Source organism: Elephantulus edwardii, unplaced genomic scaffold, assembly GCF_000299155.1.
Source record: "Elephantulus edwardii isolate Elephantulus edwardi_28Jun2011 unplaced genomic scaffold, EleEdw1.0 scaffold00032, whole genome shotgun sequence".
Classification (NCBI taxonomy): domain Eukaryota; kingdom Metazoa; phylum Chordata; class Mammalia; order Macroscelidea; family Macroscelididae; genus Elephantulus; species Elephantulus edwardii.
The window spans coordinates 8,549,902-8,572,708 of NW_006399782.1; the positions used below are offsets into that span (position 1 = coordinate 8,549,902).

At 38.6% G+C, this 22,807-nt stretch overlaps 1 protein-coding gene across 1 annotated transcript in view; it reads right to left on the minus strand.

Moving 5' to 3' along the window:
* PARP15 (poly (ADP-ribose) polymerase family, member 15) overlaps positions 1–21,160 on the minus strand; it is a 57,412-nt gene extending 36,252 nt beyond the window's left edge. The window contains exons 1-5 of the mRNA XM_006884306.1: positions 20,953–21,160; positions 17,678–17,914; positions 11,094–11,287; positions 10,475–10,591; positions 1,449–1,685 (exon numbers count right to left, since the gene is read on the minus strand). Of these exons, the coding sequence (XP_006884368.1) occupies positions 1,449–1,685; positions 10,475–10,591; positions 11,094–11,287; positions 17,678–17,914; positions 20,953–21,160 (993 nt within the window). The remainder of the gene's footprint in view (positions 1–1,448; positions 1,686–10,474; positions 10,592–11,093; positions 11,288–17,677; positions 17,915–20,952) is intronic.
* Positions 21,161–22,807: the final 1,647 nt, after the last annotated feature.

Consider the following 22,807-nt stretch of genomic DNA (forward strand, 5'->3'; position numbering starts at 1 on the left):
AAATCACCCACCTTGGGCTTGGTAGCATGAATTTCTGTCCACTAGGCCAATGTAGCTCTATGTCATCGTTGTTATTGTTGTTAGGTGCTGTCGAGTCATAGATAACTCATAGCGGCCCTATGAACAAAAGGCCTGAGCACTATTCGTATATAGAGTTTCTGGAGGCAAGCCATTTCGGAAGTGAATGCTGCTCCTGCTTCCAGGCTTCTCACCCCAATAAGAATAGCAAAATTTAACAGAGCAGTGAACAACAAATGTTGGTGAGGTTGTGGAGAAACTGGAGCCCTTATTCACTGTTGGTGGAAGTGTAAAATGGTGCAACCACTCTGGAAGGCAGTATGGTGCTTTCTCAAAAAGTTGGAGATAAAAATAGCATTTAACCTAGTAGTTCTACTACTGGAAATATACCCTAAAGAAACCAGAACTGTCACACAAGCAGATATATGCACACCCATGTTTATTACTGCTTTGTTCACAATAGCAAAGTGTTGGAAACAACCTATGTGTCCATCAACAAATGAATGGATAGAGAAGCTGTGGGATATTCACACTATGGAATATTATGCAGCACTGAAAAACAAGGAACTCATGAAATAGTAACCAAAATGAGTGACCAGGGAGGGCATTATGCCGAGTGAAATATCTCAGTTACAAAAAGACAAATACTGCATAATGCCACTGTTATAGAACAAGATTGTTATGGGGGCTGAGGGGAAACTAAGAAAAGTGGGGATAAATAATATACATGGCATTGTAACAGACGAGGGAGAGAACTGTATAAAAGGAATATATGGTTAGGTATGCCACTCCAGCTTCCAAGCTTGTTTTAATCAGGGAGCTCCACTGAACACTGTCCACCATAGGTAACCATTATCACATCTGATCTATAGCTGACTATAAAATATTATTTTATTTTTATACCTTTATTTTCAGTAATATAACTTTATATTCTTGGCAAAAAAAATGAGTTACGATTAAAGCAGAGAAGTGAAAATTGAGTTTTCAAAAGAAGGTAAAGTTCCTTCATTCTTCACCACACCTCAGGCCACACTTTCTTGTTATAATAAAGATTATAAATTAATCTGCAAGTTTTTTTATAAGAATTCATTTCTCTAGGTTAGTTACAATGAAGTAACTGTAGTTCTTATGCACTTTCCATGAAATACAGTAAAGATTTTATAAAAGAGATAGAATTAAATCAAACTAGAGTTTCCACTCTAAGCCAGATAATTCCACATTGTAGGAGGCCAGCTTGTGCATTGTAGATTGTGTAGCAATGTTCCTAGTCTCTACCCATTCATTGGAGCAGCTGCAATGCTAACACACCAAATGTCTCCTCTGGTGGGGAATCGCATCTACTTGAGAACCACAGGTCTATATCATATATCATGTCAGAAAGAGATTCCCAAGGCTTTCAAGTGAAGTGGAGAACCAAGGGCTTTCTCTACCTGCTTAGTTAATCCTACTCCATTGTTCCAGTCTGGAGGCACAACATGAAACATAGTTCGGCAGTTCAGAGACCCTCCGCTTGTCATAACCATGCTTCCCACTGGCTCCTCGCTTCCATCCCTAGCAGCATTCAACTCTATTTGGAGCGTTGGACCAGCTTTGTCCAAAAGAGCCTGAGCTTGTGCTTCTCCTTCAAGCTGAAGATTCGCAGGAACAGAGTTCACAATGACATCAGCCTTAACGAAAAAAAATAAAAGAAATAATAATCAAGAACTAGTTAATGATGACATGTAACTCGTTTCATATTCTGGAATGATACAGAAGAACTAATTGTGCTCATGTGAAACCAGGAAGCAGTCATCATAACAGAGGAGGGAAACACTGAGTGGTTCAAAATCAGGAAAGGAGTACACCAGGGATGCACCCTATCGCCATACCTTTTCAATCTTTATGTGGAACAGATCATCCAAGAGGCTGGACTTCTGTGAAGAGGAATGTGGCATCAGGATTGGAGGAAGATTCATCAACAACCTATATTACGTAGATGAGACAACCTTGGCTTGCTGAAACTGAGGAAAACCTGAGGCTTTTGCTGCAGAAGGTCAAGAACTGTAGTCTTCAATATGGACTGAAGCTCAACATCAGGAAGACAAAGGTTCTCACCACTGGGCCAACTGGCAGCATCATAATAGATGGAGAAGAGATTGAGGTTGTTAACCATTTCAGCTTGTTTGGTTCCACAAACAACACTCTTGGCACCAGCAGTTAGGAAATCAAAAGACTAATTGCAATGGGAAAAATCTGCTGTCAGGGACCTTTCCAGAGTACTGAAGTCCACTGTTAACAGCCAGTGTCAATCCATCTTTTGAGGTTCTCCCTGTTTCTCTGAATAGCAAAAGTGTGTTGAGTTGATTTATGAACCATAGAAACCCTATGAACAAAAGACTTCATTTTTGCTCTAGCCTGTACAATTCTCACAATCTCTGTCATGCTCAAACCCATGCGGTAGTCACTGAGTCCTCTCACTGAGGGTCCTGCTATCTTTCACTGACCTTTCCAATATAATGTCTCTAAGGACTGGGTCCTCCTGAAAATATATCTCAAGTAACTGAGACAAAGTTTCACCATCCTTGCCTGTAAGGCACACTCTGGTTACACTGCTTTCAGGACAGATTTGTTTATTGGCAGGCCATGGAATATACAAGGTTCTTTGCCAATGCCACAATTCAAAGGCATCAATTCTTCCTTGGTCTTCCTTATTCACTGTTCAACTTTTAGATGCACAGGAGCAATTAAAAATAACAAGGTTTGATCAGGTACATCTTGGACTTTAAACCAACATCCTTGCTCTTTTGACGTTTGGTCCTTGATAGCACATTGTCCCAATGCAATTTATCTTTTGATTTTTTAGCTGCTATTAAGTGTGTGGATCCAAGCAAGACAAAATCATTGACAACTTCAATCTTTTCTCCATCTATTATGAGGTTGTCTATTGGTCCAGTTGTGATAATTTTTGTTTTCTTGATGTTGAGATGAAATTCATATTGAAGTCTTCGACTCAGATATTCCACAGTAAGTGTTTCAAGTCTTTTGTACTTTCATCGAGCAAGGTTGTGTCATCTGCATAATATAGGTTGTTGATGATTCTTCCTCCAATCCTGATACGACAGTCCAATTTCTTGAATTATCTGGACAGCATACAGATTAAATAGGTACGGAGAAAGGATACAACCCTGATGAATACCTTTTCTGATTTTAAACCACACAGTTTTCCCTTATTCTAATTAGTCAATTACTTCTTGGTCTAGGAATAGGTTTCACAAGAGCCCAATTAATTGCTCTGGGATTTCCATTCTTCTCAATGTTAGCCACAATTTCTTATGATTCCCACAAAAAGCTTTGTATAAAAGATAAAACACAAAAATCTTTCTGGTATTTTCTGCTTTCAATAAAAACCTATCTGATATCAACAGTGATACCCTTTTTGTCACAACCTCTTCTGAATCCCGCTTAAATTTGTGGCAGTTTTCTGTAATTTTTAAATAATCTTCAGCAAGATTTTACTTGCATATGAAATTAATTATACTGTTGGATATTTTTTCTACTTAGTTTTTTTGTTTTTAAATTTTTAAATTGTTGCACATTTTCTTTCCTCTCCCCCAGCCCTCCCTTCAATGCACCCCTTATTCCAGATTGTTGTCATATATATAATGCCTAATCATATATATACTTACAGACAGTTCTTCTTCTCAACTGACTTAATGCAGTATTCATTATCTATCCACTCTTTTCCCATTCTCTCCCCAGTCCCTTCATATCTGTCACATTTTATAATAGCAGTGTCATGCATTTTCTGTCCTTTTTGTGACTGAGATATTTCACTCAGCAGTGTCCTCCAGGCTCCCCCATGTTGTGTAATATTTTATGACTTCAATGTTTTTCAATGATGCATAATATTTCATTCTGTGTATATACCATAGTTTCTCTATCCATTCACTTGTTGATGGGCACTTGGGTTGTTTCCATCTCTTTGTTATTGTGAAAAACGCAGCAATAAATATACGTATGCATACATCGCTCTGGTTTCTTTAGAGTATATTCCCAGTAGTGGAATTGTTGGGTCAAATGCTATTTCTATTTCCAACTTTTTGAGAAAGCATCAGACTGCCTTTCACAGTGGTTGTACCATTTTACATTTTCACCAGTGTGTAACAGTTCCAGTCTTTCCAGAAACTTGTCAGCATTTGTTGTTTGCTGCCCTGTTGAATGAAATCTGCTATTGTTGCTGGGGTGAGATAATATCTCATAGTTGTTTTGAAATTTGATAATTTTAAAAGTCTGTTGGATCATCCTTTTGGGGAGGGAATGGGAACAAATCTTCCAGCCAGTTAGCTGTCTTCCACATTTATGGCAGAGACTGGTGAACAAATCCAGAGTTGCAACTGTATTCCTGAAACACCTCAAATGGTATTCCATCAATTCCTGGGTCCTTATTTTTGTGACAAAGTCTTCAGTGAAGCTTTATCTTCTACCTTCAGTATTATTTGTTCTTTATTACATGCTACTTCCTGAAATGGTTCAGTGTCGTCTAATTCTTTTTTTGACACAGTGACTGTATATCCCTTCCATCTCCTTTCGATTCTTCCTCCATAAGTCAAAAATTTGCCCATAATTGTGCTCGCTTCGGCAGCACATATACTAAAATTGGAACGATACAGAGAAGATCAGCAAGAAGTGTTCCATATTTTTTTAAAAATCCCCATAATAAAGTTAGGTTTAATAATAATATTTTCACAACACTCTTTCCTGATTAAAAGACTCCACAAAATAGTAATAGAGGGGAATTTCTTCAACATAGTAAAAAGTATGTATGCAAACCCGAGAGCCAACATTATTCTCAATGGAGAGAGGTTAAAGACATTCCCTTTAAGAACAGGTACTAGGCAAGGATGCCCACACTCACTTCTCTTATTCAATATGGTTTTGGAAGTCTTAGCAATAGCAATAAGACAAGAGAAGGGAATAAAAGGTGTCCAAATTGGCAAAGAGGAGGTAAAATTATCTCTCTATGCAGATGATATGATTAGTATACGTAGAAAACCCTAAAGACTCAGCAAGAAAACTATTGGACACAGTGGACCAATTCAGAAAAGGAGCAGGATACAAGATCAATATACAAAAATCAGTTCGATTTCTCTACAGTGACAAAGAGAATACAGAGCCAGAACTAAGAAAAACAATACCGTTCACAATAGGTAATCACAAGATTAAATACTTGAGAGTAAATTTAACCAGAAGCACAAAGGATCTGTTCAAAGAAAATTACAAAACATTACTACAAGAAACAAAAAGAGACCTGGAGATGTGGAAGAATATCCCTTATCCATGGATAGAAAGACTCAATATTGTGAAAATGGCAATACTACCAAAGGCAATTTACACGTTTAATGCAATCCCAATACAAATGCCAATCCCATTCTTCAACGAGATGGAAAACGCAATCTCCAGTTTCATTTGGAATGGAAAGAAGCCCCAAATAAGCAAAACACTCCTTAAAAATAGAAAAAAAGTAGGAGGTATCTCACTCCCTGATTTCAAATCCTACTACACTGCCATGGTGGTAAAGACAGCATGGTACTGGTACAATGACAGACACACGGACCAATGGAATAGAATTGAGAACCCGGACATCAGCCCATCTACTTATGGTCAAATGATCTTTTACAAGGAGGTGAAATCAGTTAAGTGGGGAAACGACAGCCTTTTTAACAAATGGTGTTGGCAAAATTGGAAAAGTATCTGCAAAAGACTTAAGCAAGATCCACACCTCACTCGCTATAAAAAACCAACTCAAAGTGGATCATGGACCTAGGACTAAAACCAAAGACTATAAACTTCATTAAAGAAAAGCTAGGAATAATGCTAGAAGTCCTAATCCACAACATAAACAGTCTTCCAAGTATCCTGAAAAACCTACAACCAGGAGAAGATAAAATAGATGAATGGGATCTTCTAAGAATCAAATCCCTATGCATATCCAAAACCTTCTCCAACAGGGCAAAAAGGGAAGCCACAGACTGGGAAAAAGTATTTGGTAATGACATATCAGATAAGGGACTTATATCCAGAATTTATAAAATACATGAGCACCACAACAAGATAAAGGTAAATAATCCAATTGAAAAAAATGGACACAGGATATGAACAGACACTTCACCAAAGAAGACATTCAGATGGCCAACAAGTACATGAAGAAATGTTCAAAATCCCTAGCTCTCAGAGAGATGCAAATCAAAACAACTATGATATATATCATCTCACCCCAGTCAGAATAGCAAAATTTAACAGAACAGTAAGCAACAAATGCTGGCAAGGTTGTGGAGAAACTGGAACCCTTATTCACTGTTGGTGGGAGTATAAAATGGTGCAACCACTGTGGAAGGAGGTATGGCGCTTTCTCAAAAAGTTGCAAATAGAGATACCATTTGACCCAGAAATTCCACTGCTGGGAATATATCCCAAAGAGACTATAACTGACATCCAAGCAGATATATGCACACCCATGTTTATCGCAGCTTTGTTCACAATAGCAAGGAGTTGGAAACAACGTAAGTGCCCATAAACAAATAAATGGGTAGAGAAGCTGTGGTATATCCACACAATGGAATACAACACAGCATTAAAAAACAAGGAACTCATGCAATATTATTCAAAATGGGTGACCCTGGAGGACATTATGCTGAGTGAAGTATCTCAGTCGCAAAAGGACAAATACTGCATGGTGCCACTGTTGTAAAACAGGACTGACCTCGGGGTTGGGGGGAGACTGAGAAAGATGGGTTCAATAATGTATACTGCATTGAAACAGATGAGGGAGAAAACTGTTTAAAAGGGATATGTGATTAGGTATTTTTGTCATGACAGGAGTCCAGAGTAAAGGCTGCATAGTGGAGTGGACCTGGGGGAGGGTTTGTAAAACAATGAAAGAATTTTTCTTTTAATTTTCTAAGAGGGTAGTGTACTAGGCGGGAGGGTTAGGAGAGGGGGAAGTACTACAGTGAATGAACGGAAATCCAAAGTCCCTATATATTTTCATTAAAATTAATAATAAATTTAAAATCAATTTCATCTGACATCCATTTTGTCCAATTCTTTCTCCCCTGGCTTTTTGATAACTTTATGCTTTGGAGAAGCTTTATTCTCTTTGGAGAATGACCTTTTTGTCATTCTACAACTCTTTTTTTCTTTGATCTTTAGTGTTCAATGCATCAAATTGATTCTTAAGAGGGTTTGGAATACTACACAGCACTGAAAAACAAAGAATTCATAAAATATTATACAAAATGGGTGACTCTGCAGGACATTATCCTGACTGAAATACCTCAGTCACAAAAGGGCAACTACTGCATAATGTCACTGTTATAAAACAGGACTGATAAGGAGGTTGGGGAAAACTAAGAAAAGAATGGATAAATAATTGACACTGACTGCATTTAAATCAATGAGGGAAAGAATTTTGTGAAAGAAATATATGATTAGGTATTATTCGCATGACAACAGTTCAGAATAAGAGGTGCATATCAAAGTGAACTAGGGGGACAGGAGGGAGGGAGGAAATTATGCAACAATGAATCTTTTTAAAGAGAAGAATGAACTGTGGGGTAGTAGGGAGGAAAATGTGCAACAATGAGTGAATGAAAATCTAAGTTTTCTGTAAGCTTTCATTAAAATATCAATAAAAAAATTAAAACAATTTTTGAAAATGGTTCTAGTGGATTTGTTTTCATTTTCTTCAATTGAACTTATACATGTGTAGTTGATGGTTTGATCCAGTCAACATGATGGCTTAGTTTTGACTATTGTTGGTTTTGTCATTTGTCATCAAATCAACTAGGACTCATAGCGACCCTAAGAACAACAGCTCTGAATCATGCCCTATCTTGAGGCAGTCTCACTGTCTCTGATACACTTGCCCCTATTGTCACAGTCACTGTGTCATGTCATCTCATCCAGGGTCTTCCTCCCCTGCACTGACCCTCTACCCTTCTGAACATATTATCCCTCTCCAAGGACTGGTCCTTCCTAAAAACATGCCCAAACTATGTGAGATGGAGCTTCAAGATCCTCGCCTCCAAGAAGCAACCTAATATTGAATTTCCCCAATATCTCCACAGATGGAGTCAGTCTGATCCCTGTGTAGTCCATCAGGTGAAGCCCATGTATATAGTGGTCATTTATGATTTTTTAAAATGTAAGCCATTAATGAACAAATTACTCCTTTTACAAAATTCTATCCTGTGACCTCCAGTCTCATTTCTGTCACTAAGGTTATATTTTCCAACTACCAGTCCTTCTTCTTTGTTTCCAACTTTCGCATTCCAGTCACCAATTATTATTAATGCACCTTGAATTCATGGTCAATCAATTTCAGACTGCAAAACTTTACAAAAATCTTTCATTTCTTCATCTTTGGTTTATGTGTCATTGGTGTGTGTATTTGGATAATAATACTTTCTTCTTTTATTATTTTTTTATTTTATTGTGGTGGGTTTCTCTCTCTCTCTCTCTCTGTCAAATCAGATCCAACTAGCACAGGAGGAGATTGCCCCTCTTCGCCAGCAGAGCATCTGGTGAATTTAAACCACACATCTTCATGTAACAAGATTTTCTTGTATGTGTATTAATAGTATCCTATCACTCATAGTATTGTACTTCTGGGTAGATCTAGAAATGTTCTTCTTGAGGGTGAGTGGCACACCATTCCTTTTTAATTTGTCATTTACAGGATAGAAGATTCATGAGACTGTCTGATACAAAATGGCAAATAGCAGTCTATATCATCTCGCTAATGCCTAGGATGTCAACCTTGATGCATTCTATTTAATTTTTCACAACTTCCACATTTCCTATACTTGTATTTTGTACATTTTGTGTTCCAATTATTAATGGATGTTTGCAACTGTTTCTCCTCATTTGGTGTATTGCCACATAAACAAATGAAGATCCTTCACTGAGTGAGAGATTTACTCCATCGGAGTCATTAAGATAAACTCAATGGCACATAACAAAAACAACAATTTGAGGGAGCAGTCCTCCTTAGTCGCATATGAATACTTTCCAACCTGAGGGTCTCATCTTAGAGCATTATATCCACCAGTGTTCCTCTGCTACCCAGTTTTGAAAAGCTATTATTTCAGAAGTACATGGCCAGTCCTGTCACTTAGTCTTAGTCTGGAAGCTCCACTGAAAGCTGTCCACAACAGGTGACCCTGCTGGCATTTGAAATACTGGAGGCACAGCTCCCGCATCATAGCAACATGCAAGCCACCACAGGAGTCATAGCCATTATCCTTCTCACTGCAAATTAAATTGGAATTCTAGCTTCATAAGCAAATCTCTATTGAGTTTGATTAGCATGAGTCAGATCCTGCCTGGATAAAACAGTAAGATTAAAATTCTCTGCCATCTGAGAATTGCAGCGCTGAGGACAAGGTCCTGAACCCACGTGACAACAACAAGAAAATCTTCGTTTCTTCTCAGAGAATGAAGAAGGCATCTAGCCACCTCCCCTCTGTCTTCTCATGAGCCAAAACAAAAAGAAAGAATATTTGCAATGGCTGGTAATCCATAAGAGTTTCCTCAGTCTTCTCGGTGGGGTTCTAGTCTCAGTCGTCTTGAATGTGTAGGTATCAAATGTCACAATGTTAGGGGCTATAGAATTTTGACAAAGCATCCAAACCAGTGATTTTCAGTATTAGTGGTTTACCAAAACCAACTAGAAATCTTTAAAAAACTACAGATACTTAAACACCTGGCCAATAAGAATCAGGATCTCTGGAAGTAAGACTTGGGTGTACCTATTTTTTAAAGCTCCCCAGATGATCTTGATAGAGTTATCTTTAAGTGTTGTGGCTGTCTTCAGGTAGGACACAGTGGCCATATCATCTGCTAATTAGTAGTTCCAAGAAAGGAGTTCCAAGCATAGGAGGGAAGGAATAGATAGCAGTCAAACAGAGCTTTTAAGATCATCACAGGTAATCTCTCATTCTCTCTTCACTTTAGTCCTGCCTCTGGAAAGTGTCCAGGCAGGTATAGGAAGATGTGCCTGAGAGGGGTGATTTTAAGCTATGAGGTATGCTCTTCTTCCTCCTTTATGCTGATTGGATTGGAAAAAATATATACAACTGAGATGAGCATAGATTAAGATCAGTTTACAGTAAGAGGACAGTTACAGTAAGTTACAGTTTTACAGTGTGGTTTGTGTTTAAATGTGGACCACCTCATACAAGTACATAAAGAAAAATATTGGGATAGTAAGTACACCCCTGCATAAACCTTGCATTATTTAACTTCTCAAATTTATATGACCTTAATCCTTGATCCTAGATGACAAGATCAATGAATTATATTCCATTGCTTTTCATCTAAGTAAGTGTCCACTGATAAAAAGTAAAGGACATGTATCATTGAAGTGTAACTAAATGGTGATATTCCAGAAAGTAATTTACTAAATAGTGCAACCTACCCCAAAATACCAAACATCTCCCTTTATCAGCATGAGGGGCAGGCCTTCTTTGGTTTGGGTTGAATACAGAACATCTCCATTTGAATGATGGTCTTTCCTGCTGAATATGTTTTTAAACTGTAAAGGGAGAAAAGAGAACAGTGTCTATTTCAAAAATTTTCCTATAGGTGTGTCTAAATAGAATTTAGATTTCACAAACTTCTCTAACTCAACACATAACACAGCTTTAAACTTTAAAAGGCAGTGATACATTGTGTACCAATTGTATTTCATCAGTACTCCACGTGCCAGAGAGCTCTTTCACTTACACTTCCAAGAATCCTAGTGTGATGTAACCCCAAAAAAGCATCCAGGGCAAATTTCCAACTGTACTTCTTGCTTCTTGCCTAATGAATTTCACCAGCACCAAAGTCCCATTTGTCTGTCTGCATAACAAAGACTGTGCAGGTATATTAAATACCTCTCTCACAGGCCTTCATTCAACCAATGATTAGCAGATGGTTTCAAATTACCTCAGCTCTCAGGACTCCTCCAGAGGATTAACTATGAGGTGTGTATTCTACCCAGACTCCCAGATTTAGCACAAAGGCATTAAATGGAAGCTAATTTGAAAGCTCACCTTATTGTTGCTCTCTTGTTGTTCATTAAACCACTTGTATTCTAATTCTGTCACAAAGTTTTGAAATACTGTAGCTTCATTTTTTAGGGACTTCTCCTTTCCATACAAGGCTGTGCCCAGAGAGGCATAATATGGGAACACAGAAATGGTTGTTCCATTGAAGACAAGCTTTTTGGCCAAATAGGTGTCCACTGCTAAAGAGTTAAAAAAAGAGAGAGAGAGGACAGATTACCACTCATACATAGTCCAATTGTGATGTTTCAAAAGGTAAAAGTTGTCTACAGTATAAAAGAAAATCCTGATACTAATGAGACTGAAAAGCAGTACATCTTTGTAAAATGGCATCACTGTCAAGCAGCTTCAAAGAAAGAGATGTGACACTAATGCAAGTCTTTGAATTGGTTCAGTCACACTCGGTGCAATGAAATCAGAACCGAGATGGATTTGTAAAAAGTGGGTGTTCTAGAACAGGGAAAAGTAGAGGTTAAATCCTGCTATAGAAAACTCAGAAGAAGAGGTTAGTCTGATGCAGGTGATGGGATTACTGCGAGCACTACGGAGAGTCCACACATTTAAAGTTACATGGTTGACTGCCATCTTTCAGCTGAGCATGGCTGTTTCTCTATTCTGTTACTCAAGAGATTTGGTGGTGTAAAGAAAACAGTAGCAAGGTAGAGATGGCCAAGTTGTTGTTGTTGTTGTTACACTGTGTCCTGTCTAGTCAACACCTACCCATAGCTAACTGGGTTTTCAGAGGCAGTTAATCACACTGGAGGAGATTGCCATCCTTTACCTGTGGAACAGCTGGTGGATTTGAACCATGTGCCTTTGAGATTATAGTGCAGTTTCTTACCACTAGGCCACCAGAGCTCCTTATTCCATAGTGCCAAACAAATAGCTACATGGTCAGATATGCTGACCCACATACTCCTGCACCTATGTCTACCAATCATTGGGTTCAATGTTCGTTGTAGATTGGCTCACAGACTTTACTCACAGCCGTTAGGTTTATTAGGGAAATACGTTGAGGACTGGGGGAGACAAAGGATATCCAATCCCAAACCAGACTAACAGCAAGATACAATTCCTCAATTAGTTCAGACAGCTTCTCAGTCAACAAGGGAAAGTCTAGGTTAAGTTCAGCAGCATAAATGCAAGAAGTTTCTCCTTTCCTCTATGGTCCAGCAAACTTTATCTCAGAGCAGTTACAAGTCAGCTTTTCCTTCAATAATCCAGCAAGCAAAACCTTTAACTGTAGCTCCATCTCTAGGATTCTTCTGGTTACATTTTGCCACAGTCTCTTCACTCTCCACTACCACTTTTTACAGTGTAGAAAGCACATTCTTATTGGTCCCATAGCTGTCGACGATCTGCAAGACCATGTGTCCTCCTCAGTGAAGATAGCTTGAGATCATGACCGCATTAAGGGCTAACACAATGGGTATAAAAGCCATTTTTAAAAAAAAAATTGGTTTGCTTACAAAGTTAATATACATTGCATTTTGCACTATTCTTCATTCATATTTTGTTTCATACAATCATTCTCATGCATATGTTTCATAAAATTAATCACCATTGGACCTTGCCCACTCACTAATCTTTTCATCCAGATCTTTGCCATTCCCTTCTCCCTCTACCACCACCAAACTGTGTAACCCTATGGTTTTGCCCTACCCATCCTTAGCCCTTCCCCCCTTGAGTGTCCATATATGTTTTACTAGTTATCCTTCTATTTTTACAATTATAATCATATGCAGTATGTGTCCTTAAAAGACTGTGTTAGTTCACTCAGCATAATGCTCTCCAGCCTCTCCCAAGTTAAGTAGTATTTTTCTAAATTGTTGCTCCTGTGTGCTGTACAATATTCCACTGTGCAAACGTACCATAATTTATCAATCTATTCAATTGTGGTTGGACATTGGGTCTGTTTCCATGTTATTACAATGGTGCATAAAGCTACTATGAATATTGGTGTACATATCTCTATGTGTGTCTCAGTTCTAATTTCCTTGGGGTATATTCCTAGTAGTGGAATAGCTGGGTCACATGGCATTTCTATATTCACACTTTTGAGGATACACCAAAATGACTTTCAGAGTAGTTGCACCATTTTATAATCCCACCAACAGTGTATGAGAGTTTTCACCTCTCCACATCCTCTCCAACATTTATTACTAGCTGCCCTACTAAACATAGCTACTGCTACTGGGGTGAGATAGTATCTCATTGTGGTTTTGATTTACATCTCTCTTATTTTGAGCATTTCAGGGATTTTGAGCATTTCTTCATGTATCTGTTGGCTATCTGAATATCTTCCTCTGTGAAAACTAGAAAAGCCAATTTTTAAAATTCTAACACCATAGTTGTTTTGCAAGTAAGATTCTCTCCTCATTTTCCAAGAAGGAGATTAGCATTTCCAGCAGGACATCATGACCTGTAATTTTTTCTATTACAGTGCTTATTTCTAGTACACCTACATTTTACAAATTAAGGTCTGTTCTAGGTTTGTTGGTCATGACCAAACTGAGAAGAACTGCTGATGAATACAATGGAGGTAATCTGCACCTAGTGAAATAGGTTTATTTTATCCATGTTTACTTAGAAGAAGTTTAGTAAAATTAATCTAATCTTTCCATGGAGATATATAGATATATAGATACATAGATACATAGATATATATATATAATGACATAAACTTTTTAAAAAAGAAATCTGGCCTTAAAGATTTTATAAATGCACACAGTAATATATGAGAAATTAGAATAAACAACATTAGAAGTGATGTCATTCTCATTTAAAAAAGAAATACAATGTTGTCACTGTTAGGTGCTGTCAGTTGACTACAACTCATCGCAACTCTATGAACATCAGATTGAAACCCTGCACAATTCTGCACAATCATCATGATCTCCACCACACTCGAGTTCATTGTTATAGTCACTGTATCAGTCCACTCTCAATGAGAGTCTTCCTCCCTTCACGGATCCTCCACCTTCCCATGAGATCTTTTTCCAAAGTCTAAAGGGACTTTCCCAAAGTTCCCTCCTGACAACATAACCAAAGTATGTGAGATGAACTTTCACACTGAGGAGCTCTCTGGTGACACTTCCTCCAAGACAAATTTGTTTGTTCTTCTAGTAGTCCATGAGCTACCCAACACTCTTTTCCAACATCACAATTTAAAGGTATCAATTCTTCTGTTCTCCTTACTCATTGTTCAGCTTTCAGATGCATAGGAAGCAATTAAAGATACCATGGTTTGGTTCAAGTGCACCTTAGTCTTTAAACTGATATCCTTGTTCTTTAGCACTGTAAAGAGGTCTTTGACAGCAGATTTCCCCACTGCAACACATCTTTGGATTTCCTGACTGCTGTACCATCAGTGATGAGCATTGATACAAATAAAATTAAATTCTTCACCTCAATCTTTACTCCATTTATCAAGATTTTGTCAGCTGGTACAGTGATGAGGATTGTTGCTTCCTTGATGTTGATATATGGTCCATATTTGAAGTCTTTGACGTCTTCAGCAAGTGTTTCAAGTCTTCTCCACTTTCTGCAAGCAAGGTTGTGTTGTTCACATAATGTAGGTTTTGCTGATTCTTCATCAAATCCTGATGTCATATACTTCTTTATACAGTCTCTTGAATTATTTTCTCGGTATACAGACTGAATAAGTATGGAAACTAGCTTGAATTTCTGGAATTTCCCTGTCAATGTACTATTTCAGTATTTTTTTTTAATCTGGAAGATTTTATTTGCATGATATATTAGTGGTATTGTTTTTTGTTATGTGCCATTGAGTCGCTTGTGACTCACAGTGACCAGTATGCCCTATCCTGAGCTAACCTTATTATCTCTAATTTCTGCACTCTGTTGGTTTACCCTTTCTGGAATAGGAACAAATATAGCTGTCTTCCAAATTTGTTGTCATAGACTAATGAGCTCCAGAAATTGATGGGATACCAATTGCGATGTTTCAGCAAACAGATGTATGAGAGAAAAGGACTTAGAATTCTGCGAATTTGAGAGGTTGGATGGCAAAGGAGTGAAAGATGTACTGACATTGTGCATTTTAAGTACACCAGAAGTTGTGAGGATGGTGCAAGATTGGACAGGGTTTCCGTATATTGAGACACAAGGTTAGAGGTGACTTAACTTCACTGAACAAACAAAATTCTGTTAAGAGAGGGATACTAGTCTGATAGTTAAAGTTATGTGTGAACTAGTCTGCCCTCATTTGGTAGTCATAACATACTCCTTCCCTTGATGAGACCTGATATAATGTATTCATTCCCTTGATAAAGTCTAATATGAGGAGCTCACTTCAGTGATGAGATATGCTACAAACAGCCAAGTAGGGAAGGGAGTTTCCTCTGCAGAGAGGCCTATAGTGAATATATGTGGATATGGTTTTTGGTCCATCTGGATTCTGTATCTGACATAACACCACAGGACCTTCAGTTCTTTGGACTTGTGCCAGAAGTCTGCCATATTGCCTGCCAATCTTTGACTCATCAACCTCAGAAAACAGAAGATTACTGTCTGACCTACCAATCCAGGATTCATCAGACCTTGTGACTATGTGAGTCATGAGAAGTCTCTTACCCACCATCCGACCCATGAAATTTGGCCATTTCTTTGAGACAAATCTCTCTGTGCACGTGTACTTATGTTTGTGTGTATATGTATATATTTAAGTTTCATTGATTTTGCTTCTCTATAAAACCCAGTCAAAAATATTTGGTGCCAAGAAGGTGGGGTGCTACTTTAACAGAAAAAAATACCTAAAATATGGAAGCCTTGGGTTTCTGATACATAGCAAATACTTGCAAAGACCATGGCCTGAATGATGACTAGGGATGATGGAAGGAGAATTGATACTTTGAGCCATGGTGCTGGAGAAGGGTACTGAATATACCATAGACTGCTAGGAGAACAAACAAGTTCGTCCTAGAGAGTGTGACACCAGACTGCTCCTTGGAGGCAAGGATTCTGAAGCTTCATCTGACATACTTTCGACATGCTGCAAGGTGCGATCAGTCCTTGGACAGGGACATCATGCTTGGGAGGGTAGAGGGACAACGCAGGAGAGGAAGACCCTAGATGAGATGGATTGACTCAGTGACAGGGGTAATGGGTATAGGTGTGTTGGAGACAATAAGATTGGCAAGGGGTAGAGCAGGGTTTAAGACTGTTGTATATAGGGTTGCTATGAGTCGCAGGCAACTCAACGGCACAAAACAACAGCAATAGGAAAAACATTGTATTGAAGAGTCTATTGGTGGAATTAAGGTGTCAAATTATAAATGTTCTGGTGGAGACTTAGAAGGAAGAGAGAAACATTTTATCATTGGAGGATGCACAGACAGTCAGAAGCAATGGCAGAGAAATGGTGGCAGCAGAACCAGGAGAATGGCCTAGAACCCAGAAACTGGCATGAGATGGAATACAAGTTTATGCACAGAGAAACGGAACTAAATGCATTGAGTCAGGAGGCTTCCTGGCAAAATAAAATGCCACTGGACACTTTTCCATGGAGTTAGCTTATCAAGTCACAGAACAAGAGAGCTGGGCATCTTTAGGTCAAGGATTACTAGTGGAGTGGAGTGCCTCTGAACACTTACTGGTCCAGCTGAAGAGTCTTGGCTAAGCTGGGTATAGACCACGTTGATCTCTTCAAGAGAACAAGGGCAGAAACACCCCTAATCAGGTCATTGCTATTATCTCACATAAGGGGGAGTTTCCCTGGAATGTGACCTGCATCACCTCTTGTCTTACAAGATACAAAAGGAGAGAAAAGTGAGCAGGAAGTAGCTGGTAGATTTGAAACACTGGAGAGGTGCTACCTGTGGATTTGCAGTGTAACTCCCTACAGAGGCCACTCAAGCTCTCCGGCATTCTAGCAGCAAATGAAAAATTACATCTAACAGACAGGAACCGTCAATTTTAACAAACACTAAGAGACGAAGTAACACGAGGACTGAGAAATAGCTAGTGAGCTTAGCAATGCAGAGCACTGGTGACCTTGATAAGAACGATTTTGATTGAATTATTGGGGTAAACCTTTCTAGACTGGATGTAAGAAACAATGAGAGGAAACAAGTATAGATTCACTCAAGGAGTTGTATTACTAATGAAGGCAACAGAATAAAGCAGTGACTGGCAGGTGAATTGAAAATTAAGGAAAGTTTTATTATTTCATTTTCTGCTACTGAACAATCAAAAAACCCAACCCACAATTATTTAAGTTATATTGTCACACCAATCTGGTCAAAGCATATCCCAGTAAGTATACAGTGGCCTTGACAAGATATCTTTACTGGGGAGCTCTGGTGGCCTAGTGGCAAGGAGCTGCAACTACAATCCCAGAGGCGCACGGTTCGAATCCACCAGATGCTCTGCCGGGGAAAGAGGGACAATCTCCTCCTGTACCAGTCAGATCTGAGTCAGTACACACACAAAAACAATAAAATTAAAAAAAAAAAGATATCTTTACTATCACTGTGACCCCTAGTTTGACATCACTCATGCATCACATGGTTAGTAGTCACTTTAAACATTAAGAGAGAAGTTGGTGTTACCTTTGTTGTCCGAAAACTCAATCAAGGCTGACCTCTCCTCCGGGAAATACTGGATATTAGTTATTGTATTTTCTCCACCTGAGGAACTCCCAAAGAAAATTGCTATGTAATTGTGAGCAACATCAGGTGGCAGATTTTCAACTCGGATGATTCTTGTTTGTTCCAGAAGATGTGGAAAAATCTGAAGTTCCTGAATTCTGGGGTGTTTACAACACTCCTTAACAAATGTCATGACATCTACAAATAAAAATCAGTTTATTGGTCTGGAGTCTCATTTCCTAATAGAATAAAACACATTTTGAAAAGTAATCGTAATTACAAAGGTTCTGTAGACTATTGATCAAAAGGGGGGAAATGTAGAACAAAACTTAAAATATAACTAGATTCCTTACTTTCTGGTGTCCTGAAGTTGGAAGAACTCCCAATATTATTGCCCTGAAAAATCTTTAAGTTTTAAGTCTTAAATAAAAACTATCCCAAGAAGTAAACTATAAATAAAAAAAATAGCTTTTCTTAATTTGTGAAGTATATCTATTTTGACATTATGTTCTCTTAATGAAGTGTCTATGTAAGATCAAGTTGACAATGACAACTCACAAGCTTGGATAGTCTCAATAAATACTCAGAGAAGCATGGTTTGGGGCCTTCAGTCATGGGAACTGCTGGCCCCATGTTTTTTATGCTCTCTATTCTATCTCAAAAGAAAAAGAAAAGCTTGGATAGGAAGCTCAGAAAGTAGTGAGTTTAAAAGAAATTGATGATGGAGTTATTCAGAAAAGGATAACAAGAATGATAACACAACTTGAAGAAGACTGTCATCAATGTTAGTTGTGGAAATGCTTTGTCTTTGGCCATATACCTTTTCACCAAAATAAAAACATTTTTTTAATATAATGAGATTTTAGATGCTATGTCCAGGAATTACAACTTAGTGCTAAACTATACAAAATTAGATTTCACCATGCCAAACTCTATTTACACTGCATGTTTACCCTGAGTGCACAGCTATCTTTAACAGTGACCTCCAGTTTGATGTTATTTTGGAACTATGGATCCAAAGTTACTTCACTAGATGAGATCAAGTTGAAAGGAGGAGCAACGTGGTGGTATAACGCAGTAGCTTCCCTACATTCCCTTACAACTAAAGTAGTAAAAATTAACACAACAGTTGAAGTGTTGAAAAACTGAGGTAAAACCTGAATCAGGAGAGATAAGACCAGGACAGTGAAGGCTGAAAATCATTTTACTGTCAGAACCCTGCTGTTCAGCTCACTGTGGCTATCTGGGGACTGAATAGGCAGCACCCTAAAAAAAGAATGCAGGATGGTTTCCACACTGAGGACACATACCAGCTCAGAAACAACTGCCCCGCGGTTCAAAGCTGCACTGCCAACTCAAAGGCAACTAACTGCCCTGGGGGAGAAAGACGGGCAGTCTCCTTCTATGTGATTTACAGCCTCTGAAAACCTGCTGGAGGGTCAGCTATGAGTTGGTTCTGACTCAATGGTATATAAAAACAACAACGAGCCTTGGGAACAACCAGTAAAAGAAGTGAGAGGCCTCCTTGTAGTTGGAGTAAAACCTGAGAGAGCATGTCATATTGGCACAATTCAGACCTGAAAGCCAGAAAACGAAGGAAAGTGCAATCTAATTAAACGGTGCAAAGAAGCTACGGAAATTCATGAGCAGGGCACAGGGAAGCCCAAGTGTGTACCTGGGGCAGGAGGTCAAAAAGACTAGAAAGAACACAGAAGTGACATGCCACTGAGTCTCCTTAAAAAAAAAAATAAATTTTATATATATATATATACAGGGAAGTGAATAGTGGTGCCTTCTACCTCTGCCAGGAGCTTGTCTGTGGTTGATTCGAATGTTTATTATTTTATTTAGTTACTTTGAATCCGTTGAGAGTTCAGAGTAAGTCTAAATTTAAAAAACTTAAACTGCCATTAAGTTAGAACTGACTCAGAGCTGACCTTCCCATGGGTTTTCAGAGGCTGTAAATCACGTGGGAGGAGACTGCGTATCTTTCTGAGGTAGAGACACTGGTGGATTCAAGCCACCAGGGAAATGTTGCCTTTGGGTTACCAGTCCACCTCCATACAGACAATAGCAGAGCTCAAGTAGATCCCCACCGAGATCAATTATAATAACCAAACAAGGCAGTGAGTGCATAACTCACGTTTTTCCCACAAAAGGAGCTTCCCTATAAAGTATTTCCCAAGCGTTTCATTATAGGTTATAGCTGCTAAAAAGGTACTCTTCCTCACTGGGGTATTTGTATTCAAATAGGAATTGCTTCCCAAACTTGCAACACGTGAAAGAAAGTCTCTTAAATTGGACCTGCTGGCATCAGACAGCCTCCCAGGGCTCGCTCACTCTGCCTGCTTAACAGCGTCTGAAATGGTCACAACCTGTACTGCTCGTCAGCTAAGTGTGCATTCACTTGGTATCTTTCTACTAAGAACAAAACTTCAATGCGAAAGAAAAACTATGATGCTTCTCAGGGCAAAACCCTAGTGGAAAAAAGGAGAATTGACACTAGAGAAATGATTTAAGATAATGGATAAATAGAAATCATAGATGATTAAAAAGCAAATACTCAGACATCTCATAAATAACCTGTGCCAAATATTTCATTTAAACATTGTTTCTTTCCATAAAGATTGGCTTTTGTTGTTGGGTGCCAGTGAGCCGATGATGATCTACAGTGACCCTGAGAACAACAGACCTGAACCCTGTCCTATCCTACACCATCCTCATAATTTCTGTAATATTTGGGACCACTGTAGTAATCACGGTGTCAATCCATCTTATTGAGGGTCTTCCTCTCTTTCTTGGACCCTCTTTCTCTTAGCGAGCAGCTGGTGGATTTGAAGAGCCTACCTTTCGCCAGCCCAAAGGCTTTCGATTCAAATCCACCAGCTGCTACACAGGAGAAAAATGGGCAATCTCCTCCCCTGTGATTTCAATTTACTGCCTCTGACAACCCACTTAAGGCTCATCTATGAATCAATTCTGACTCCACGATACATAATGACAGCCTTGCAGTTAGCAGTCCAACACGCTACACATTATACCACCAGGGGTCTGTAAGCACTTATAAATGCAAAATATAAGTAATAGCAGAAGTAATTAGATGCATTCCCTGACAGTTCTTTCTTACAAAGAATTTGAAGAAATAAACAACTTTTAAAGTAGACCCATTGTGGAGTGCCTTTAATTTCAAAGTGGCATGCAGCCACAAGTTTGCAAAAAGCTGTTGTCTTACTTACCAATATTTTTTAGAAAAGTGATGACAGCATTATTGGGAATTATTTCCACCCTGAAGTCTCCTTCTGACAGGCCACTAATAGACCGCACAAGCCAGACCAACATGCTCTCGGTCACAGTGTCCTGGACATTGCGAAATGCAACCAGAAAGGAGGCTTTTGAAGAGGTTTCGGCCCATTCATCCACTTCATCTACTTCCATTTCCTCCATGTTATCCACTCTTCAGAAAAGTGTTACTTCTGTACCCAGGACTTTCAGTTCACCTGTGTAGGGAGACAGAAACACTTGAGATGCTGGTTGTACATTTTTTTTTCTGACCTTTGAAAAATTTTGTCTCATATATTAGTTTCTGATGTTTTAGGTGCTTTGGAGGAGAATAGGTTTTGCTCATTACTTTTCAATTTTATTGCCAACAAGAAAAATAATTACACTGGCTAAATTATTTACTCAGGAAATTACAACCAAAAATGAGTTACAAATACAACTGGTAAATGATGGTGTTCACTGATTAATAACAATAGACCTACAAATTATGGGAAAGAAAATTTCTGTATTGAAAAATAAATGCAAAACCATAAAGAGATAAGAGATAATATAATAGGGAGCTCTGGTGGTCTAGTGGCAAGAAGCTGCACTGCAATCCCAAAGGTGCACGATTCGAATCCATCAGATGCTTCCCTGGAGAAGGAGGGACAATCTCCTCCTGTGCCAGTCAGATCCAATTCAACAGTATACAATAAGAAAAAAATAAATACAAAAAAGAGAGAGAAAAGAGATAAAGATCATATAAAGATATAACCAATGCACAAAGAAATTACATACTCACAAAGAAGTCTGTATATGAATAGGTATCACAAATGAAAGAATACTCACATTATTTTATACATATTTAAACTATTTGGGGAAAAAGAGGGCTTTTTGTCATCTTTAAACCAAATCATTTTAGAGGAAAAAAAGGAATAAAAAAAGTTCAAAAATATGTTGTTGTTGTTGTTGTTAAGTGCCGTCGAGTTGTAGACGACTCATAGCAACCATATAAATGAACGACCTGACCTGAACACTTGTATAAGTTTAAAAATGTAGAGCCTAACCTCAGTAACAATAACAAAGTTCAACAGGGAAACAAATAACAAATGCTTGGAAAGTTGTGGAGAGATTGGAACTCATTCACTGCTTTTGGGAATATACAGTCACTACAGAGGACAGTCTGGCACTTCCTCAAAAAGTTGGAAATAGAAATGGCATTTGACTCAGCAATTTCACTACTGGTAATATGCCCTAAAGAAACCGAAGCCATGACTCAAACAGACATATCACACCCACATTTATTGCTTCATTATTCACAATAGCAAAGAGATGGAAGGAACCCAGTGCTCATCAACAAATGAATGGATAGAAAAATTATGGTACATTCACAGAATGGAATATTAAACATCACTGAAAAACAATAAGCTCATAAAACAGTACACAACATGGGGGAGCCTGGAGGACATTGTTGTTGTTATTTGTATGTGCCATTGAGTCACCTGCAACTCATTGAACCCTGTGTACAATTACCCTAAACTCTGCTCTATCCCTTGCCAATCTTATTGTCTCCAACACAGCTATCCCCATTACTTCACTGACTGAATCAATCTATCTCATCGAGGGTCTTCCTCTCCTGCACTGTCCTTTCACCCTCCCAAGCCTAATGTCCCTCTCCAAGTACTGAGTCCCTCTTGCAACACGTCCAAAGCATGTCAGACAAAGCTTCAGAATCCTTGCTTCCAAGGAGCAGTCTAGCTTCACCCTCTCCAGGATGAACTTGTTTGTCCTCCTAGAAGTCCATGGTACATTCAATACTCTTCTCCAGCACCA